Genomic DNA, 18,529 nt, shown 5'->3' with positions numbered 1-18,529 from the left:
TCACAGCTCACATTCCACCCCAGCTTCATGTCGTCTGCAAACTTGGAAATGTTACATTCCCTTCCCTCATCCAAATCATCGATATATATTGTGAATAGCTGGGGCCCAAGCACTGATCCCTGCGGTACCCCACTAGTCACTGCCTGCCACCTTGAAAAAGACCTGTTTATTCCTACTCTCTGTTTCCTGTCTGTCAACCAATTCTCAATCCATGCCAGTATATTCCCCCCAATCCCATGTGCTTTAATTTTGCACACTAACCTCTTGTGTGGGACCTTATCAAAAGCCTTCTGAAAATCCAAGTACACCACATCCGCTGGTTCGCCCCTATCTATTCTACTAGTTACCTCTTCAAAAAACTCTAGCAGATTTGTTAAGCATGATTTCCCTTTCATAAACCCATGCTGACTTTGTCCATCCCATTAATGTCTTCCAAGTGTTCTGTTATCACATCCTTTATAATAGACTCTAGCATTTTCCCCACTATTGATGTTAGGCTAACTGGTCTGTAATTCCGTTTTTTCTCTCCCTCCTTTTTTAAATAGTGGGGTTACATTTGCCACCCTCCAATCTGTAGGAACTGTTAAATTAATGGCTGCTTTTTTGATATAATTGCTTCAGAATTATTAATCTTTTTCCTCTGGCAAGTGGGTTGGTAATCAAAGTTCATAGATTTAAAATAATTGGCAGAAGAACTAGAGAGAAATGAGAAGTTTTTTTCACACAGAGGCTTGTTGAGATCTGGAACACACTATCTGAAAGGGTGGTAGAAGCAGATTCCATAGGAACTTTCAAAAGGCAAGAGGACTAATTTGTCGGGTGATGGGGGAAAAAGCTGGGGTATGGGACTAAATTGGACAGCTCTTTCAAAGGGCCGGCATAGGCACGATAGGCCAAATGGCCTCCTTCTATGCTGCAAGATTCTATGATTCTATACAAATGTTGTCCCATAGAATGAATTTGGTGTAGTCACCCTCAACAGACAAACCAACTTAAAAACAGAATATCCCTTGTGTAAACTGTATGAATCTATCCATAATATATTAAAAAGTCTGATGTATATGCAATTTCTGCATCACTTGACTACTTCTTGTCATTTTTTTGTCTCACTTTTTGTGTCAACTCTTTTCCATTATAATTTCAAATGTCGTCATTTACAATGTGTTTTGCCTATGTAAACTTGTTACGTTGAAATACACCCTCCTACCAGTGGTGGTGCTGTAGCACTTTAAGTTTCGCATCTCCCAGCTCCTCGATCTGTACTGCAGAGAAACTCATATGCTGCAACCAACTCCTCTGCTTCCAAAATAGCAGTGAATTTGACTATTTAACTGTAAAAATATAAAAGTCTTATTTTTCTCTCTGTATATCCTTTTGCACCTAACATTTTTTTCACATTTTAATGGGCTTTCCCCGCCCTATGTTTCTCCCTCCCTTCAGCCCTGTCGCTTTCTCCTCTCCCACCTCACTCCTTCGCCTCCTCATTCCACCTCTTCCAACTTCCCTTCACCACCTCTGACTTTCTCCTCCATCCTCTTCTGCCTCCCTCCCTCCCTTGCTCTCAATCTCCATTCTCCTTCTCCTCATCCTCCTATATCTTGTCCTTTATTCCCACTTTTTCCCTCTCTCTTAATCCTCCTCTCTTACTCTCCCACCCTCTCTCTTCCTCCCCTTCCATCACCATCACCCTCCTCTCTCCACTTCCCCCTCCCTCCCTCTCTTCCATTTCCTCCATTCCCTTTCCTCCTCCCACCTTCTCCCCCTTCCCTGCTCTTTACCACGTCCTTCACCCACCCACCCTCCCTCTTCGTCCTCTCCCTCCCTTCCTTCCTTGTGCCCCATCTTCCTTCCTTCAGCCTCCCCCGTTTCTATCCCTCTCTTCACCGAGCCCTCAACTCCCTGTTTTCTGTCTACCCTTTCCCACCCCCCATTCCGTCTTCCTTACCTCTAATCCCACTTCATCTGATAACATTTCATCTTTATTCCTCGCATGCAATGCTGCGGGAGATCGACTAGCCTATATTATAAATATACAAGTAACAGATACCACAGAGTAATTTAAATATTATCATTAATATTTGGGGTGGGGGGGAAAATGGTGCATGGGAGGGGTTAAAATCGGTCGACTCAACCTACTAGGCTGAAGTCAATCCGTTCTTGCCCGTGCCGTTTTCTCTTCACTGACTTTCAAGTTGGATGCGCTCCCACTACAGGCAGATGGGGCCCTAATTGAAGTCGCTGCCCAATGACGTCATTGGCATTGCAATGCTATTTTAACTGCATCTCTAGGATGCCTGCCCGGTGGCAAACCCACCAGAGAAACCTGACAGAAGGCAGCAGAGTGGCCAGAAGAGGCCAAAGTAAGTTTTATTTTATAATCTTCGGGAGGATTCCTTGGGGAGCAGGAGTGGTCCACCGAGCCCCGAAAGGAATCCTTGGCCCTCCCCTGCCCCTACCTTCCCTCTAGCACCCTACGTCGGCATCTGTTTGGGAACCTCAGCTTATGCCAAGGACCATTCCCTTGTGTCTCCGGCTCCCGCCTGCCAACCTTGAAGTCATTCCCGCTGGCTTCTGGCAGGAGACGGATGTCAAATATTAAAATGTGGCCGGCAGTTAAAATGGGCCAGGCATTGCACTGTTCGTTTTCTCCTGCTGCGCTGCCCACTTTGGGCCACCTATGCACCAATTTAAGTTAGGGTTATTTTGTTACTGGTAATTGCTCTCAAATCTCCACCAACCCCCGAATACTTTAGCAAAACTAATTTATTTGTATATATGCTGATAGCCCTTTCTTCTTTTACATAATATTTGGATAACTCAGATTGTAAAAAGTCTTAATGCAGAAAAATGTCCTGCGAAAATCTAGACTGGAAATCAACTGTTTCTGAACCGTACTGAATCTGGTGCTGCCTATTTCTGTAATGCATGCTTTATGTGCACAAAGGCATTGAGGCCTAATTGTCTGTGGCATATTAAATGCAGATTGGTTAAACTAGGGAAACAAAATGACCACGCATGCATTGGTGGTCAGTAATTTGTGCTGGCAGTTGTTAAGATTCATTAAGTTTGTTTAACAATACAGCAAAAGCTGTTTGTTTTCTTCTGTCATAAAATCACTGATACTTGTTTACTGATCAATTATTTGATAAGCTCTTCCATATAATGAACATATGAGTGGGTTATATTTTGGATCTTTTCTCCCCCTCCAATGCATGGAGTATTTACAATGGAGAGTGGGAAAAATATCATGACAATAGCGAATGGGATGTTGCAGTCATGATAGAGAGTACTTGTGATCATAGAAAGTGGCAGCTATTTTTATGATGTGTTTGTTATAACCCACAATTAATACTGAATGAAATTATTCAGGAGTCTTTTTTCTCCCCCCAAACTTATTCACCCTCTTCTTAAGATGGTGACATGTCGTGATGCAGTTCCATTGGTGCTAGCAGCCCCCTACCACCTCACCAAAGTAGTCGTTCTTCATGCAGAAGCCCAATCAGTAACTGTTGTAGGCTGTTTTACTGAAGATCATCACAGCCAGTCCAGCCATGTCCTTATCTGGCATCGATGCAGACATAGTTCCAGCAGGGATTAGATAGTGAGGAGGAGAGCGGGAACATTTGCTGTTAATTCATCTCTGTAGTCTGAGAACACTGCAACCAATTGCAGCACCCCCACTGCCACTCCAAGTAACCCAGTAAAAAGCAAGGATCGGACTGTCCACAGTGTGTGATTTACTTATTAAGCCAATAAGAAACAGCAACCATTTGCATTTATGTAGTGCCTTTAATGGAGTAAAACATCCTAAGGCACTCCACGGGAGCATTATCAAACCAAATTTGACACTGAGCCACTTAGGAGATATTAAGACAGGTGACCAAAAGCTTGATCAAAGAGGTAGATTTTAAGGAGCATCTTAAAGGAGGAGAGAGAAGTAGAGAAGTAAAGGGATGGAATTTCAGAGCTTAGAGCCTAGGCAGCTGAAGGCACAGCCGCCAATGGTGGAGTGATGAAAATTGGGGATGTTCAAGAGGGCAAAATTGGAGGAGTGCAGAGATCTTTGAGGGTTGTAGGGCTGGAGGAAGTTACAGAGATAGGGAGCAGCTCCAAGCTGCCTATTATTTATTATTTTTCATTTTTTTCAAAGGGAAATTTGTGGCATACCAAGATATGTCTGTACACATATGTTGGTTTGTAATTGTTGAGCGTTAACTGTGCTTGTTAACCAGTTTGCTACATTTCTTTTTCTTGCTACAGCACACCTTCATTAAAAATGCCAAATCTGTGTCAATTTTGAGAGATTTAATCACAGAAGCAATGGAAATCAAAGCAAAAAGACATCAGGAACAGCAAAGAGAACTTGAAGAAGAAGATGAGAATTCAGTAAGTGTGACGATGACTCGTTCTAACAGAATGGTGTTCATTTAATTTTATTATCACAATTCCTTTGTGCAAGTATGACTTGATTGAGATCAGAAGAATTATGTTATTTTATAGTTAACATTGTTTTTTCCCCTCTCTGCCACCTCGCTGGATTCCTTGGGCCCATATCATCTGGAGCCAAGAGGGTAAACAGTTTGCTCCCATGACTTTTTTTCTATTCAGACTGGTGCGACTTGCCTTACCATTTTCTTCCACAGCTGTAGCCTCTCATGTGGGGACATTCAAATTTGTCCTCTTTGCTGTAGTTCGATTGAACTCTGCCACACTGGGTCATTATCCCGTATTTTATTTGACATTTTTTAAGTCAGCAAACTATATATTAAATAGTATTCCATCGTTAACTGTGAAATAGTCAGCTTTTTCGTAACTTCAGAAGTTGAATCAATTCAACATATGTGCAACTTAAGTCTATACAAATTTCAGATATAATCAGATGTCATATTTTAATGTAAGTACCAATACAAATTATAGATGCATACAAGGGAAAAAGGATAAAGTGCTGGATATTGCCCCTGAATTTTTGAACAGTGACATCAAAATGACTGCAATGAACTGTGAATGCCAGTTTGCCAATACAGCATTAAATGTAATTGTAATAAGATATGAAATTCCCAACCTAAACTTAAAGGTTGCACATGTCAAAACAAAGCTGTATAATGAAAAGTCTAGAAATGTGAAATGATTGTCAAAACAAGCATATATGTAGACAATACTACATAGGTCCTGTCGTGATACCAGATTAAAATAATGAATGGATTTAAACAATAAAGTCGCACGTTGAATTCACACATCTTTTAATGTTTTACCCAACCAGGACCAAATGTGCTGTTCTGTTTATAAGAGTGCTACCTGTTGTTGAAATTTTAAAACTCTTGTTACAAGTCAAAGAAAATGGCTGTTCTCCATGTACATGGTGATTGGGTGGGTATATTGGTATTTGGGGAACGGTCTCATGATTACATAGAATGGTTACAACACAGAAGGAGGCCATTCGGCCCATCGAGCCTGTGCCAGCTCTTTGGAAGGGCAATCCAGTTAGTCCCATTCCCCCGGTCTTTCCCTGTAGCCATGCAATTTTTTTCCCTTCAAGTAATTATCCAGTTCCTTTTTGAAAGCCACGATTGAATCTGCTTCCACCACCCTCTCAGGCAGCGCATTCCAGATCATAACTACTCACTGTGTAAAAACATTTTTCCTCATGTTGCCATTGGTTCTTTTGACAATCACCGTAAATCTGTGTCCTCTGGTTCTGGGCCCTTCTGCCAATAGGAACAGTTTCTTTTTATTTACTTTATCTAAACCCTTCATGACTTTGAACACTTCTATCAAAACTCCTCTCAACCTTCTCTACTCTAAGGAGAACAACCCCAGCTTCTCCAGCCTAACCATGTAACTGAAGTCCCTCATCCCTGGAACCATTCCAGTAAATCTTTTCTGCACCCTCTCTAAGGCCTTCACATCCTTCCTAAAGTGCAGTGTCCAGAATTGGACACAATACTCCAGTTGTAGCCGAACCAGTATTTTATAAATGTTCAACATAACTTCCTTGCTTTTGTACTTTATGCCTCTATTTATAAAGCCCAGGATTCCGTATGCTTTTTATCCGCTTTCTCAACCTGTCCTGCCACCTTCAAAGATTTGTGCATGTATACCCTCAGGTCTCTCTGTTCCTGCACCCCCTTTAGAATTGTACCACTTAGTTTATATTGTCTCTCCTCGTTCTTCCTGCCAAAATGTATCACTTCGCACTTCTGAGTTAAATTTCATCTGCCATGTGTCCGCCCATTCCACCAGCCTGTCTATGTCCTCTTGAAGTCTATCACTATCCTCCTCACTGTTCACTACACTTACAAGTTTTGTGTCAGCTGCAGATTTTGAAATTGTGCCCTGTACATCCAAGTCATTACTATAGATCAAAAAAAGCAGTGGTCCTAGTACCGACCCCTGGGGAACACCACTGTATACCTTCCTATAAATGTAAGGAGTTGCACAACACCAGGTTATAGTCCAACAGCTTTATTTGAAATCACAAGCTTTCGGAGCTTTGCTCCTTCGTCAGGTGACTTCACCTGACGAAGGAGCAAAGCTCCGAAAGCTTGTGATTTCAAATAAAGCTGTTGGACTATAACCTGGTGTTGTGCGACTCCTTACATTTGTCCACCCCAGTCCATCACCGGCATCTCCACATCATATCTTCCTATAGACTGAAAAACAACCGTTCACCACTACTCTCTGTTTCCTGTCACTTAGCCAATTTCGTATCCATGCTGCCGCTGCCCCTTTTATTCCGTGGGCTTCAGTTTTGCTGACAAGTCTATTATGTGGCACTTTATCAAACGCCTTTTGAAAGTTCATATACACAACATCAACCACATTGCCCTCATCGACCCTCTCTGTTACCTCATCAAAAAATCAACCAAGTTAGTTAAACACGATTTGCCTGTAACAAATCCATGCTGGCTTTCCTTTATTAATCCACACTTGTCCAAGTGACTCTTAATTTTGTCCCAGATTATTGTTTCTAAAAGCTTCTCCACCACCGAGGTTAAACTGACTGGCCTGTAGTTGCCGGGTTTATCCTTGCACCCCTTTTTGAACAAGGGTGTAACATTTGCAATTCTCCAGTCCTCTGGTACCACCCCAATATCTAAGGAGGATTGGAAGATTTTGGCCAGCACCTCTGCAATTTCCACCCTTACTTTCCTCAGCAACCTAGAATGCATCCCATCCAGACCGGATGACTTATCTACTTTAAGACGGCCAACTTTTCAAGTACCTCCTCTTCATCAATTTTTAGCCCATCTAGTATCTCAACTAGCTCCTCTTTTACTGTGCCTTGGGCAGCATCTTCATCCTTGGTAAAAATAGATGCAAAGTACTCATTTAGTACCTCAGCTATGCCCTTGCCTCCATGCGTAGATCTCCTATTTGGTCCCTAATTGGCCCCACCCCTCCTCTTGAATCTGATCATGTGATTCAGGTCAGAGTGATTAAAAATGTCTTTGTGAAAAAGTGATGTTACCTCAGTTCTCTGAACATATTTTTTTGTATCTGATGTGGTTTTATTTTTGAATGTGCACATTTTAAGATTACATTGAATGAATGAACAGAACAAAATGTTGTTATCTTGCTTTCTCTTAAAACAAAAACTACTTTTCACGCAGAAGGGATTCTTTCACAAAATGAAAAGCAACTTTCATTCGGTCATGCCGTGATATGTGTCCAAAAGCAGATTGAGTTAAAAGATATCCTTAATATCTAATTGACAGCAGTTAATAAATGAATAGTCACAGTATCCTGAAATTATCCTTGCACAGATGATGAGTAACTAAGGAGATGGGAATGTATTCTGACAAAATGGCATGTTTTGATAGCTGTACTGTGCTTCTGAGGTAATTGTACAGGCTGTTTTAATTAAGAAAAATTACAAGCAGAGTGCTCTACAGAAGGTTAATTCCAATATCAAAGTTTAAATGTTAGTTTAAGCATTACTGCACGTGGTTGTTTTTTTCCCTTATGTGTTTTTTGAAGTATGATGTGAATTTAATATCCAGTGTGAGCAGCTGCACAGGAGTGATCTGTTGCCTGGCAGCTTGCAGGAAACATTTCCAAATATTTATACCACTGGACCCTCAAAGTGGTAGACTTTATCTGCAAGCATTGAGGGTTTCTGTGGGTTTACTTGGGTTAAATGCACTTACTACCATTAACAACCTGTTCAACTGAGGAAAATACAAAATGGACAACAAGAATTATTGCCCCAGTGATGTTGTTTTTTTTTACCAGTGATACAAGTGGGGAGACGCAGTTGTGTTGCCTACGTACATCACTGTTGAAAGGCAAAGGGTTTGAAGCAAAGCTCTACTCAAACATGTACTTAAACACAAAGCAAGGAGTACTTTTCAAGCACTGAAAATCTTCCTGGCAGACTCTGACTGCCATGGAGATTTTTAGTGATTGAAAGCAGCTGATGCAATTGTCAGCTGTTTTCAACCATTAGAAATTGAAAGGTGGTACAGGAAGCCACCTGAGTTTTTTTTTAAAACCTGAAGTTTAATAAGGATGGTGTGCATCACTCTCGGCGGGACCGCCTATCCAAGTAGTGTCTTGAGTGACCCCAAATGCCTCTGCGTTGCCAAAGCAACAACTTAAAGTTATATCACAGGGCTTGCATCAACAACAACAAAAACTACTTGCATTTATATAGCACCTGTAAAGTAGTAAAACACCCCAAGGCACTTCACAGGAGCGTTATCAAACAAAATTTGACACCGAGCCACATCAGGAGATATTAGGACACCAAAAGCTTGGTCAAAGAGGTAGGTTTTAAGGAGCGTCTGAAAGGAGCAGAGAGAGGTAGAAAGGCGGAGAGGTTTATGGAGGGAATGCTAGAGCCTAGGGCCTAGGCAGCTGAAGGCACGGCCGCCAATGGTGGAGTGATTAAAATCGGGGATGCGCATGAGGCCAGAATTGGAGGAGCGCAGAGATCTCAGAGGGTTGTAGGGCTGGAGGAAGTTAAGGAGATAGGGAAGGACGAGGCCATTGAGGGATTTGAAAACAAGGATGAGAATTTTAAAATCGAGTTGTTCCCGGACCGGGAGCCAATGTAGGTCAGCGAGCACAGGGGTGATGGGTGAATGGGACTTGGTGCGAATTAGGATACGAGCAGCAGAGTTTTGGATGAGCTCAAGTTTATGAAGGGCGGAAGGTCGGAGGCCAGCCAGGAAACTATTGGAATAGTCAAGGCAAGGATAAGGGTTTAGCAGCAGATGAACTGAGGCAGGGGCGAAGACGGGCGATGTTATGGAGGTAGAAGTAGGCAGTCTTGGTGATGTAGCAGCTATGTAGTCAGAAGCTCATCTCAGGATCACATAGGACTCCAAGGTTGCAAATAGTCTAGTTCAGCCTCAAACAGTGTCCAGGGAGAGGGATGGAGTTGGTGGTTACGGAACGGAGTTTGTGGTGGGGACCGAAGACAATGTCTTCGGTCTTCCCAATATTTAGTTGGAGGAAATTTTTGCTCATCCAGTGCTGACTGTCGGGCATGTGTGACAAATCAGAGTCAGTGGAGGGGTTGAGGGAGGTGGTGGTGAGGTGGAGCTGGGTGTCGTCAGCGTACATATGGAACCTGATGTGTTTTTGGATGATGTCGCCGAGGGGCAGCTTGTGGATGAGAAATGGGAGGGGGCCAAGGATAGATCCTTAGGGGACTCCAAGGTAATGGTGTGGGAGCGGGAAGAGAAGCCATTGCAGGTGATTCTCTGGCGATGACTGGATAGATAAGATTGGAACCAGGTGAGCGCAGTCATGGGATCATAGGATGGTTACAACAAGAAGGAGGCCATTCGTCCTATCGGGCCCGTGCTGGCTCTTTGGAAGAGCAATCCAGTTAGTCCCATTACCCTGCTCTTTCCCTGTAACCCTGCAAATATTTTCCCTTGAAGTATTTATCCAATTGCTTTTTGAAAGCCACAACTGAATCTGCTTCCAGGCAGCGCATTCCAGATCATAACTAAAAATATATTTTTCCTCATGTCGTCTTTGGTTCTTTTGCCAATCACCTTAAATCTGTATCCTCTGGTTCTGGGCCCTTCTGCCAATGGGAACAGTTTCTCTTTATTTACTTTATCTAAACCCTTCATGATTTTGAACACCTCTATCAAATCTCCTCTCAACCTTCGATGCTCTAAGGCGAACAATCCCAGCTTCTCCAGTATATCCACATAACTGAAGTCCCTCATCCCTGGAACCATTCTAGTAAATCTTTTCCAATAAATTCTAGTAAATCAGAATTGGAACACAATACTCCAGTTGTGGCCAAACCAGTGTTTTATAACCAGTCTTCTATAGGCATATAAATAGTAAACGGGTAGTAAGAGGAGGGATGGGGCCGATTAGGGATCAAAAAGGGGATATACACATGGAGGCAGAGGGCATGGCAGAGGTATTAATTGAGTACTTTGCATCTGTCTTTACCAAGGAAGAAGATACGCCCAAAGCCACAGTAAAAGAGGAGGTAGTTGAGATACTGTATGGGATAAAAATTGATAAAAGAGGAGGTACTAGAAAGGCTGGCTGCACTTAAAATAGATAAGTCACCCGGTCCAGATGGGATGCATCCTAGGTTGCTGAGGGAAGTAAGGGTGGAAATTGCGGAAGTACTGGCCACAATCTTCCAATCCTCCTTAGGCAGGAGGACTGGAGAATTGCAAATTTTACACCCTTGTTCAAAAAAGGGTGTAAGGATAAACCCGGCAACTACAAGCCAGTCAGTTTAACCATGGTGGTGGGGAAGCTTTTAGAAACAATAATCGGGGACAAAATTAATAGACACTTGGACAAGTATGGATTAATAAAGGAAAGCCAGCACGGATTTGTTACAGGCAAATCATGTTTAACTAACTTGATTGATTTTTTGATGAGGTAACAGAGAGAATTGATGAGGGCAGTGCGGTTGATGTGGTGCATATGGACTTCCAAAAGGCGCTTGATAATATGCCACATAATAGGCTTGTCAATGAAATTGAAGCCCATGAAATTAGCTATGTAATAGGAAACTGAGGGTAGTGGTGAACAGCTGTTTTTCAGACTGTAGCAAGGTATGCAGTGGTGTTCCCCAGGGGTCAGTACTAGGACAGTTGCTTTTCTTGATATATATTAATGACTTGGTCTTGGGTGTACAGGGCACAATTTCAAAATTTGCAAATGACACAAAACTTGGAAGTGTAGTAAACATCTGAGGAGGATAGTGATAGACTTAAAGAGGACATAGACAGGCTGGTGGAATGGGCAGACACGTGGCAGATGAAATTTAACGCTGAGAAGTGTGAGGTGATACATTTTGGTTGGAAGAACGAGGAGAGGCAGTATAAACTAAAGGGTACGATTCTAAAGGATGCAGGAACAGAGAGATCTGGGGGTATATGTAGATGTGTCGTTGAAGGTGGCAGGAAAGGTTGAGAAAGCAGTTAAGAAAGCAAACAGGATCCTGGGCTTTATAAATAGAGGCATAGAATACAAAAGCGAGGATGTTATGTTGAACCTTCGTAAAACACTGGTTCGGCCACAATTGGAGTATTTTGTCCAATTCTGGGCACTGTACTTTAGGAAGGATGTGAAGGCCTTAGAGAGGGTGCAGAAAAGATTTACTAGAATGGTTCCAGGGATGAGGGACCTCAGTTACGTGGATAGACTGGAAAAGATGGGATTGTTCTCCTTAGAACAGAGAAGGTTGAGAGGTGGATCTAGACAAAGTAAATAAAGAAAAACTGTTCCCACTGGTGGAAGGGTAGCGAACCAGAGGACACAGGTTTAAGATGATTGGCAAAAGAACCAAAGGATCATGAGGATCAACTTTTTTACGCAGCGAATGGTTAGGATTTGGAATACACTGCCTGAAAGGCTGGTGGAAGCAGGGTCAATTGTGGCTTTCAAAAATGAATCATATAGGTACCTGAAGGAGAAAAATTTGCAGGGCTATGGGGAAAAAGCAGGGGAGTGGGATTGCTCTGCAGAGAGCTTGTGCAGGCTCGATGGGCCGAATGGTCTCCTGTGCCGTAACCATTCTATGATTCTGTAAAGGTTCAATATAAGTCCCACCCAGCTGGACGACGTAGGAGAGGTGTCAGAGAAGGATGCTGTGGTCAACCATGATGTGGAGATGCCGGTGATGGACTGGGGTTAACAATTGTAAACAATTTTACAACACCAAGTTATAGTCCAACGATTTTATTTTTAATCCCACAAGCTTTCGGGGGCTTTCCCCTTCCTCAGGCAGTGTGGAAAAGACACTGCCTGAGGAAGGGGAAAGCCCCCAAAAGCTTGTGGGATTAAAAATAAAATCGTTGGACTATAACTTGGTGTTGTAAAATTGTTTACAAGTGGTCAACCATGTCAAAGGGCGCAGACAGGTCGAGAAGAATGAGGAGGGGTAGTTTACCATGGTCACAGTCACATAGGATGTCATTTGTGACTTTGATAAAGGCCATTTCAGTACTGTGGCAGGGGCTGAAACGTCAGAGTGTGAGGAAGACTGCACTGTTTCATTGTAAATCCTGCAACTTAACTGGCATATTAGTGGTTTGAGTCAGAATGTAGTTACTTTTATAGCATCCTCAATTTTGCAAGGGCATCAAATGTATTTCAGTAAGTTGATTATATCTAAATTATTGTTATTGAATACATTTTTTCAGTAAGTTCATTGCGCAAACATACAATTTATGTGTTTTTTAATTTACCAGTGAAGTAATTGATATTTAAGTCCAATTAAATAAATATTCTGTACATTATAGCCTTATTACTTGGGTTATAACATCATTGCTGCTAAGTTGTCTTTTAAGTATATTAAATACAAAATCAAATGAAATTAATGTGACATTTTGAGGGAAATAAAATATTGTAATGAATGAGTAGACCATTAGTTCTAGCAGTAAAGCCTTGTTCTCCCATCCAGAGGATCTTGAATCACATCTTTGTTTGTTATGCGTATGTCTTGCCAGTTTTTAGCTTTGCTGCTGGATAAAACACTGCAGGGCAGTTTACTGCTCCTTCTCAGTAAGGTTTGCCAAGAATATCTCGCACTATTTCCAGCAACTAATGTCACATTATGAATCTAGCTTGTTGAGGTTCTCCTTGTAGGTAAAATATAGCCATGCCTTCCATATTGCATGCATGCACATCAGTTAATTCTCTGGTTCTAGATTGATGAACAGGTAAAAGTACACCTTAGTGCTCCAGCACCTTGGATAATACACGCAGTTCTTCCTAAATGAGCTGATGACTGCTTTGGCATTCCTGGCATCAGATCTTCTCTTTGCTCATTTTAAATTGCCAGGCAGAGAAAAACTAGGAATGAAAATTCTCTTGTCTCACCATGTGAGATAGCTTGTGGTGGAAAATATTCTCTTCGAGCAATAGTAGCGTTTAACTTGTCTAACTAGCGATAATTAGAAGAGATAGTAGCGTGTTGAGAGCTCAAACTCTCTCTAGAGGTGAAGTGTATTCTACTGAATTGTCACATACTCTGAAATGTTTTCAAAAGAGATACTTGTACACTTAATGGGTAAGTCTCCAGTTTGGAGCATTACCGTCAGGATTGCATGTTATTTTCTGACCATTTAATTTCCAATATGCACTTCTGGTGGGTGAGGCTCCTCGCCAGGAGCACAAAGTCAGAAAATTGTCCCTTACGTGCTTCTCGGTCCCACCCCTATTATCCTGCTCTAGAACTGCTCGGTAGAGGCAAGATTTGGTGCAACGCTTGCCCTTCTGTGACATCATGAAATACTCCTCCAGTGACGTGATTATGAACAGATTATGAGCAGTATCCTCATCCATATGTCAGGTGGAAGAGTTCAGCACAAAATGTATTTTTCCTGACGACCTACAGCGACTATTTCTAAAAATTAAGTAACGAAACTAAGAGACAGTGTTGATTTTGCAAGGATCTCACTTTGGCATTTAGGATCATGAAGTAAATGAGTGAAGTATACTTGATCTTAAAGGAGGTGAGGTAGAATGGAAGTGGGCATCGCAGTAGAGGATCTAGAACAACAAATGAAGATATATTGTAAAACATTTACTTAGTCACCTCATTATCCCTAGTTTGATTTGCATTGATGGCTGATTAATTTGTTAAATGTGTCTAATTCTAAGAAAACCTGTCACACTTGTATTTTACTTGTAACTCTGCATACTTCTCTTACTAGCTGAAGAATGGAACTGGATTGGCACATATGTTCCCTGTTGTACTGCAGGTTCCAGTTTGAGCACCAGGGCCTTGCTAGCAGCAACAAATTTAACTGCTGACTCTGCACAGCTCTCTGCTGCGTGCATACTTAAACATATGAACAGGAGCAGAGCACCACTCCAGATGGCAAGTGAACTTTTGAGCCTTAGTAAAGAACTGACTGCCCTATAACTAAATCACACAGTGATCTGTTATCTTAAACTGGAAGGCCCTGGCCCCCCTCCCCAGATTCTGCAATGTTGCAATGGAAAGCTGTGTCAAATAAATATAAAATCTGAAGTATAATTGACCCGAATGAGGACTTCCTCTCCAAAGAAAAGATTAGATGAGCAATCGCAAATGGGAGAGATATGGTAGAAATTAGGATAGATTGGCATTTTTGCTTTAATTACATAATTATATATTATCAGGTACTGATTTTTAAAAAAAAAATCCTTATTGTTAGTTCCAATCAAACTTTTTCAATGCCACATTTGAGTTGACAGTCTGCATTTTTGGGTGGAGTGTCTTACCAGTTAGAGTTTGAGGCTGACTAGGTTATGTAAGAGTTAATGTATGTGGAAAAGTATCTGCAATTTGTACAAGTACCTTACTGTACCATGGGTCTGTTTTGAATTTTTCCTCCTCCTCTGCTGCCCTCTAGTGTTGATGACAACCAATTGTCATTAATAAAGAAAGGATCCCTGTTGGGAATTACACTTAGATGAAAAATAGACAGTGATTAATTATCTTTATATTATTCATTATTGTTTCTAAATCCTTCGACAGAGATTTGGATCAAATTTGAAAAATGATACGAGCAGTAACTAAGAATGCTACTTTGGGGAATAAATCCCTTCTGAAATATTTCTAACACAACTATTGCCAACTTTTTAATGTTTTATTGGGTTGCCAAGTTTTGAACCTATTGCGCTGAGACATTTATTATTTATGTGAAACTTCTTCTCAAGTTTATCATGCATGAAGTTTAAACCCTATTGTAAGGAGGTGCAGTTAAGTGGTAGATGAACATCTGTGGAATTCTTTCAGCAACTAAAAGACTATAAAAAAGAAATTACTATCAAAGAGATGAACCTAAAAGTAAGAAGTATCTGTGTTAACAAGGTTTTTAGTTGAATCTAACATTGTTAAAAGACTTCAAGGAGCAAAGTAGAAGAATCTAAATTTGTTAAATGCTCCTGGTTGCCCCCATATTTCAGTCTGTTGAACACATAATTCCAGCCCCCCCCCGCCACCCCCCCCAACAGAAGTCACAGGACTCCTTGTAACTTTTTTGCCTTGGTGAGGTGAGTAATGAATTCTAAGCTAAATTCCCAGATGGAACTTCTTATAGAAGAGAGGGGTAGATGGGAATAAGTTGACATTATCTGGCATGTTTTTGCTTGAATCACATCTGATAACTGACTGAAATTGAGAAAAAGAAAAATTTCATTACTCAATATGTCCCACCCTTCTGGAGGGAGGCAGGAAGCATAATAGTAATCAGGCTTTAAGAAGAAAATAAGGAGAAAAAAAAATGGGATTAACCATTAACATATGACTATGTATGTTGCACTGGGAATTGAGGATTGTGATTGAAAGACAAGAGCATCAGGTCAAGTTCTTCAACTCAAATCTGTCTATCTTCATTTCCCTTCTAACTTTCTGGTAGAAGTTTATTGTTTCTTTTTATCACCTCTGCAGCAAATATCTGTTTGTGTATAGAATTCCTCTGAATTAGTTTGACGCCCTTCCTTGTTGCTGTTGTTATCTTGTCCGCTTCGCATATAGTCAGTGACGCATTCTCATTCAGGGGTACTCTCAACTATGTTGTGATGCCTTAAACTGCACTTGAAAATGCAATCTTTAGATTGTCTGAAAAATGCATTTAAATCAAGCAGGATGGGACCTATCAAGTGTTATAAAATTAATAGGTGCCAAGTGGTGCAATCCTGGTAATATGTCTCTCCCACCAGTGTTTATTACAATGTCTTAACTAATGTGAACACATTATCTTGTACATGAAGTGATAATTTATCTACTTTGGCGATTTCTACAAAATAAATTACACAGCGAGGAGGCCAAGAGTTTACCAGTTGGTTACCAAGATAGTCCTAGCAAATTGTACAGGAGCCAACATAAAGATACCAGTGTTAAGAAGAGGAGAGGAGGCTAAAAATGAGGAGTCCTACCCGTGATACAAAGTCTTAAGCACCGCAGGAGTGTTGTATAATTCTGAAACTAAAGTGGATGACCTCTCTCAATAGTTTGAAGCTCTGTCCCAGAGCATCTGCAGTGGAGTATGTTTATTAGCAATGTGTCTGCAATAATGCTTAATAAACCAGATAGAAAATAAAAGAAGTTCAGGATTTTACTCTAAATCACAATTCTAGAAGAAGAAGCATGAGTATTTCTACCTGTTGAAAGAACCGTGGCTGATCGAAGGTGTCTCTTCTCCTTACATAGAAATACATAGAAAGTACAGCACTGAATTCAGCCCAACACGTCCATGCCAGTGTTTATGCTCCAGACGAGCCTCTTCATCTAATCCCATCAATATATCCTTCTATTCATTTCTCCCTCATGTGTTTACCTAGCTTCCCCTTAAATGCATCTATGCTAGTCGCCTCAACTACTCCTTGTGGGAGCGAGTTCCACATTCTAATCACTCCCTGGGTAAAGAAGTTTCTCCTGAATTCCCTATTAGATTTGTTAGTGACTATCTTATACTTATGGCCCCAAGTTCTAGTCTCCCCTGCAAGTGGAAACATCTCTACGTCTACGAAATCAAACCCTTTCATAATCTTAAAGACCTCTTATCAGGTCACCCCTCAGTCTTCTCTTCTCTAGAGAAAAGAACCTCAGCCTGTTCAAACTTTCCTGATAGGTATAACTTTGCAGTTCTGGTATCATCCTAGAAAGTCTTCTTTTCAACTTTTCCAGGCCTCTTTATCCTTTTTATAATATGGAGACCAGAACTATTCACAGTACCCCAAGTGTGGTCTAAGCAAGGTTCTATACAAATGTAACATAACTTCTCTGCTTTTCAATCCTGTCCCTCCAGAAATGAACTCCAGTGCTTAGGATCATAGAAAGATTACAGCACGGAAGGAGGCCATTCGGCCCATCGAGTCTGCACCAGCTCTATGCAAGAGCAATCCAGCTAGTCCCTCTCCCCTGTCCTGTCCACGTAGCTCTGCAATTTTTTTCCTTTCAAGTTCTTATCCAGTTCCCTTTTGAAGGCCATGATTGAATCTGCCTCCACCACCCCCTCAGGCAGTGCATTCCAGCTCACAACCACTCGCTGTATTAAAAAAAAAAGTTTTTCCTCATGTCACCTTTGGTTCTTTGGCCAATCACCTTAAATCTATGTCCTCTGGTTCTTGACCCTTCCGCCAATGGGAACAGTTTCTCTCTATCTACTCTGTCTAGACCCTTCATGATTCTGAATACTTCTATCAAATCTCCTCACAACCGTCTCTGTTCCAAGGAGAACAATCCCAGCTTCTCCAGTCTAGCCACATAACTAAAGTCCCTCATCCCTGGAATCATTCTAGTAAATCTCTTCTGCACCCTCTCTAAGGCCTTCACATCTTTTCTAAAGTACGGTGCCCAGAACTGGACACAATACTCCAGTTGTGGCCGAACCAGTGTTTTATAAAGGTTCATCATGGCTTCTATACTTTTGTACTTTATTTATAAAGCCCAGGATCCCGTATGCTTTTTAACCACTTTCTCAACCTGCCCTGCCATCTTCAATGATTTGTGTACATATACCTCCAGGTCGCTCTGTTCCTGTACCCCTTTTTGAATTGTGCCCTCTAGTTTACATTGCTTCTCCTCGTTCTTCCTACCGAAATGTATCACTTCGCATTTTTCTGCATTAAATTTCATCTGCCACATGTCTGCCCCTGTCTATATCTTCTTGAAGTCTATCACTATCCTCCTCACTGTTCACTACCCTTCCAAGTTTTGTGTCACCTGCGAATTTTGAAATTGTGCCCTGTACACCCAAGTCCAAGTCATTAATATATATCAAGAAAAGCAGTAGTCCAAGCACCGACCCCTGGGGAACACCACTGTACACCTCCCTCCAGCCCAAAAAACAACCGTTCACCACTACTCTCTGTTTCCTGTCCCTTAGCCAATTCTGTATCCATGTTGCTACTGCCCCCTTTATTCCATGGGCCACAATCTTGATGAGAAGCCTACCATGTGGCACTTTATCAAACGCCTTTTGAAAGCCCTATGCACCACATCAACTGCATCGCCCTCATCTACCCTCTCTGTTACCTTATCAGAAAACTCTTATCAGGTTAGTTAAACACGATTTGCCTTTAACAAATCCGTGCTGGC

General features: G+C 41.5%; 1 protein-coding gene across 1 annotated transcript in view; it reads left to right on the top strand.

The window, feature by feature from the left end:
- The window catches only part of stk3 (serine/threonine kinase 3 (STE20 homolog, yeast)), a 459,951-nt gene that overhangs the window by 271,786 nt on the left and 169,636 nt on the right, over positions 1-18,529 (top strand). The window contains exon 8 of the mRNA XM_067978103.1: positions 4,261-4,386. Coding sequence (XP_067834204.1) covers positions 4,261-4,386 — 126 coding nt within the window. The remainder of the gene's footprint in view (positions 1-4,260; positions 4,387-18,529) is intronic.

This window comes from Heptranchias perlo, chromosome 3 (assembly GCF_035084215.1).
Source record: "Heptranchias perlo isolate sHepPer1 chromosome 3, sHepPer1.hap1, whole genome shotgun sequence".
NCBI classification, from domain to species: Eukaryota; Metazoa; Chordata; class Chondrichthyes; order Hexanchiformes; family Hexanchidae; genus Heptranchias; species Heptranchias perlo.
Note: the sequence above shows the minus strand (reverse complement) of the source record. Positions and strands in the feature narration are given on the sequence as shown.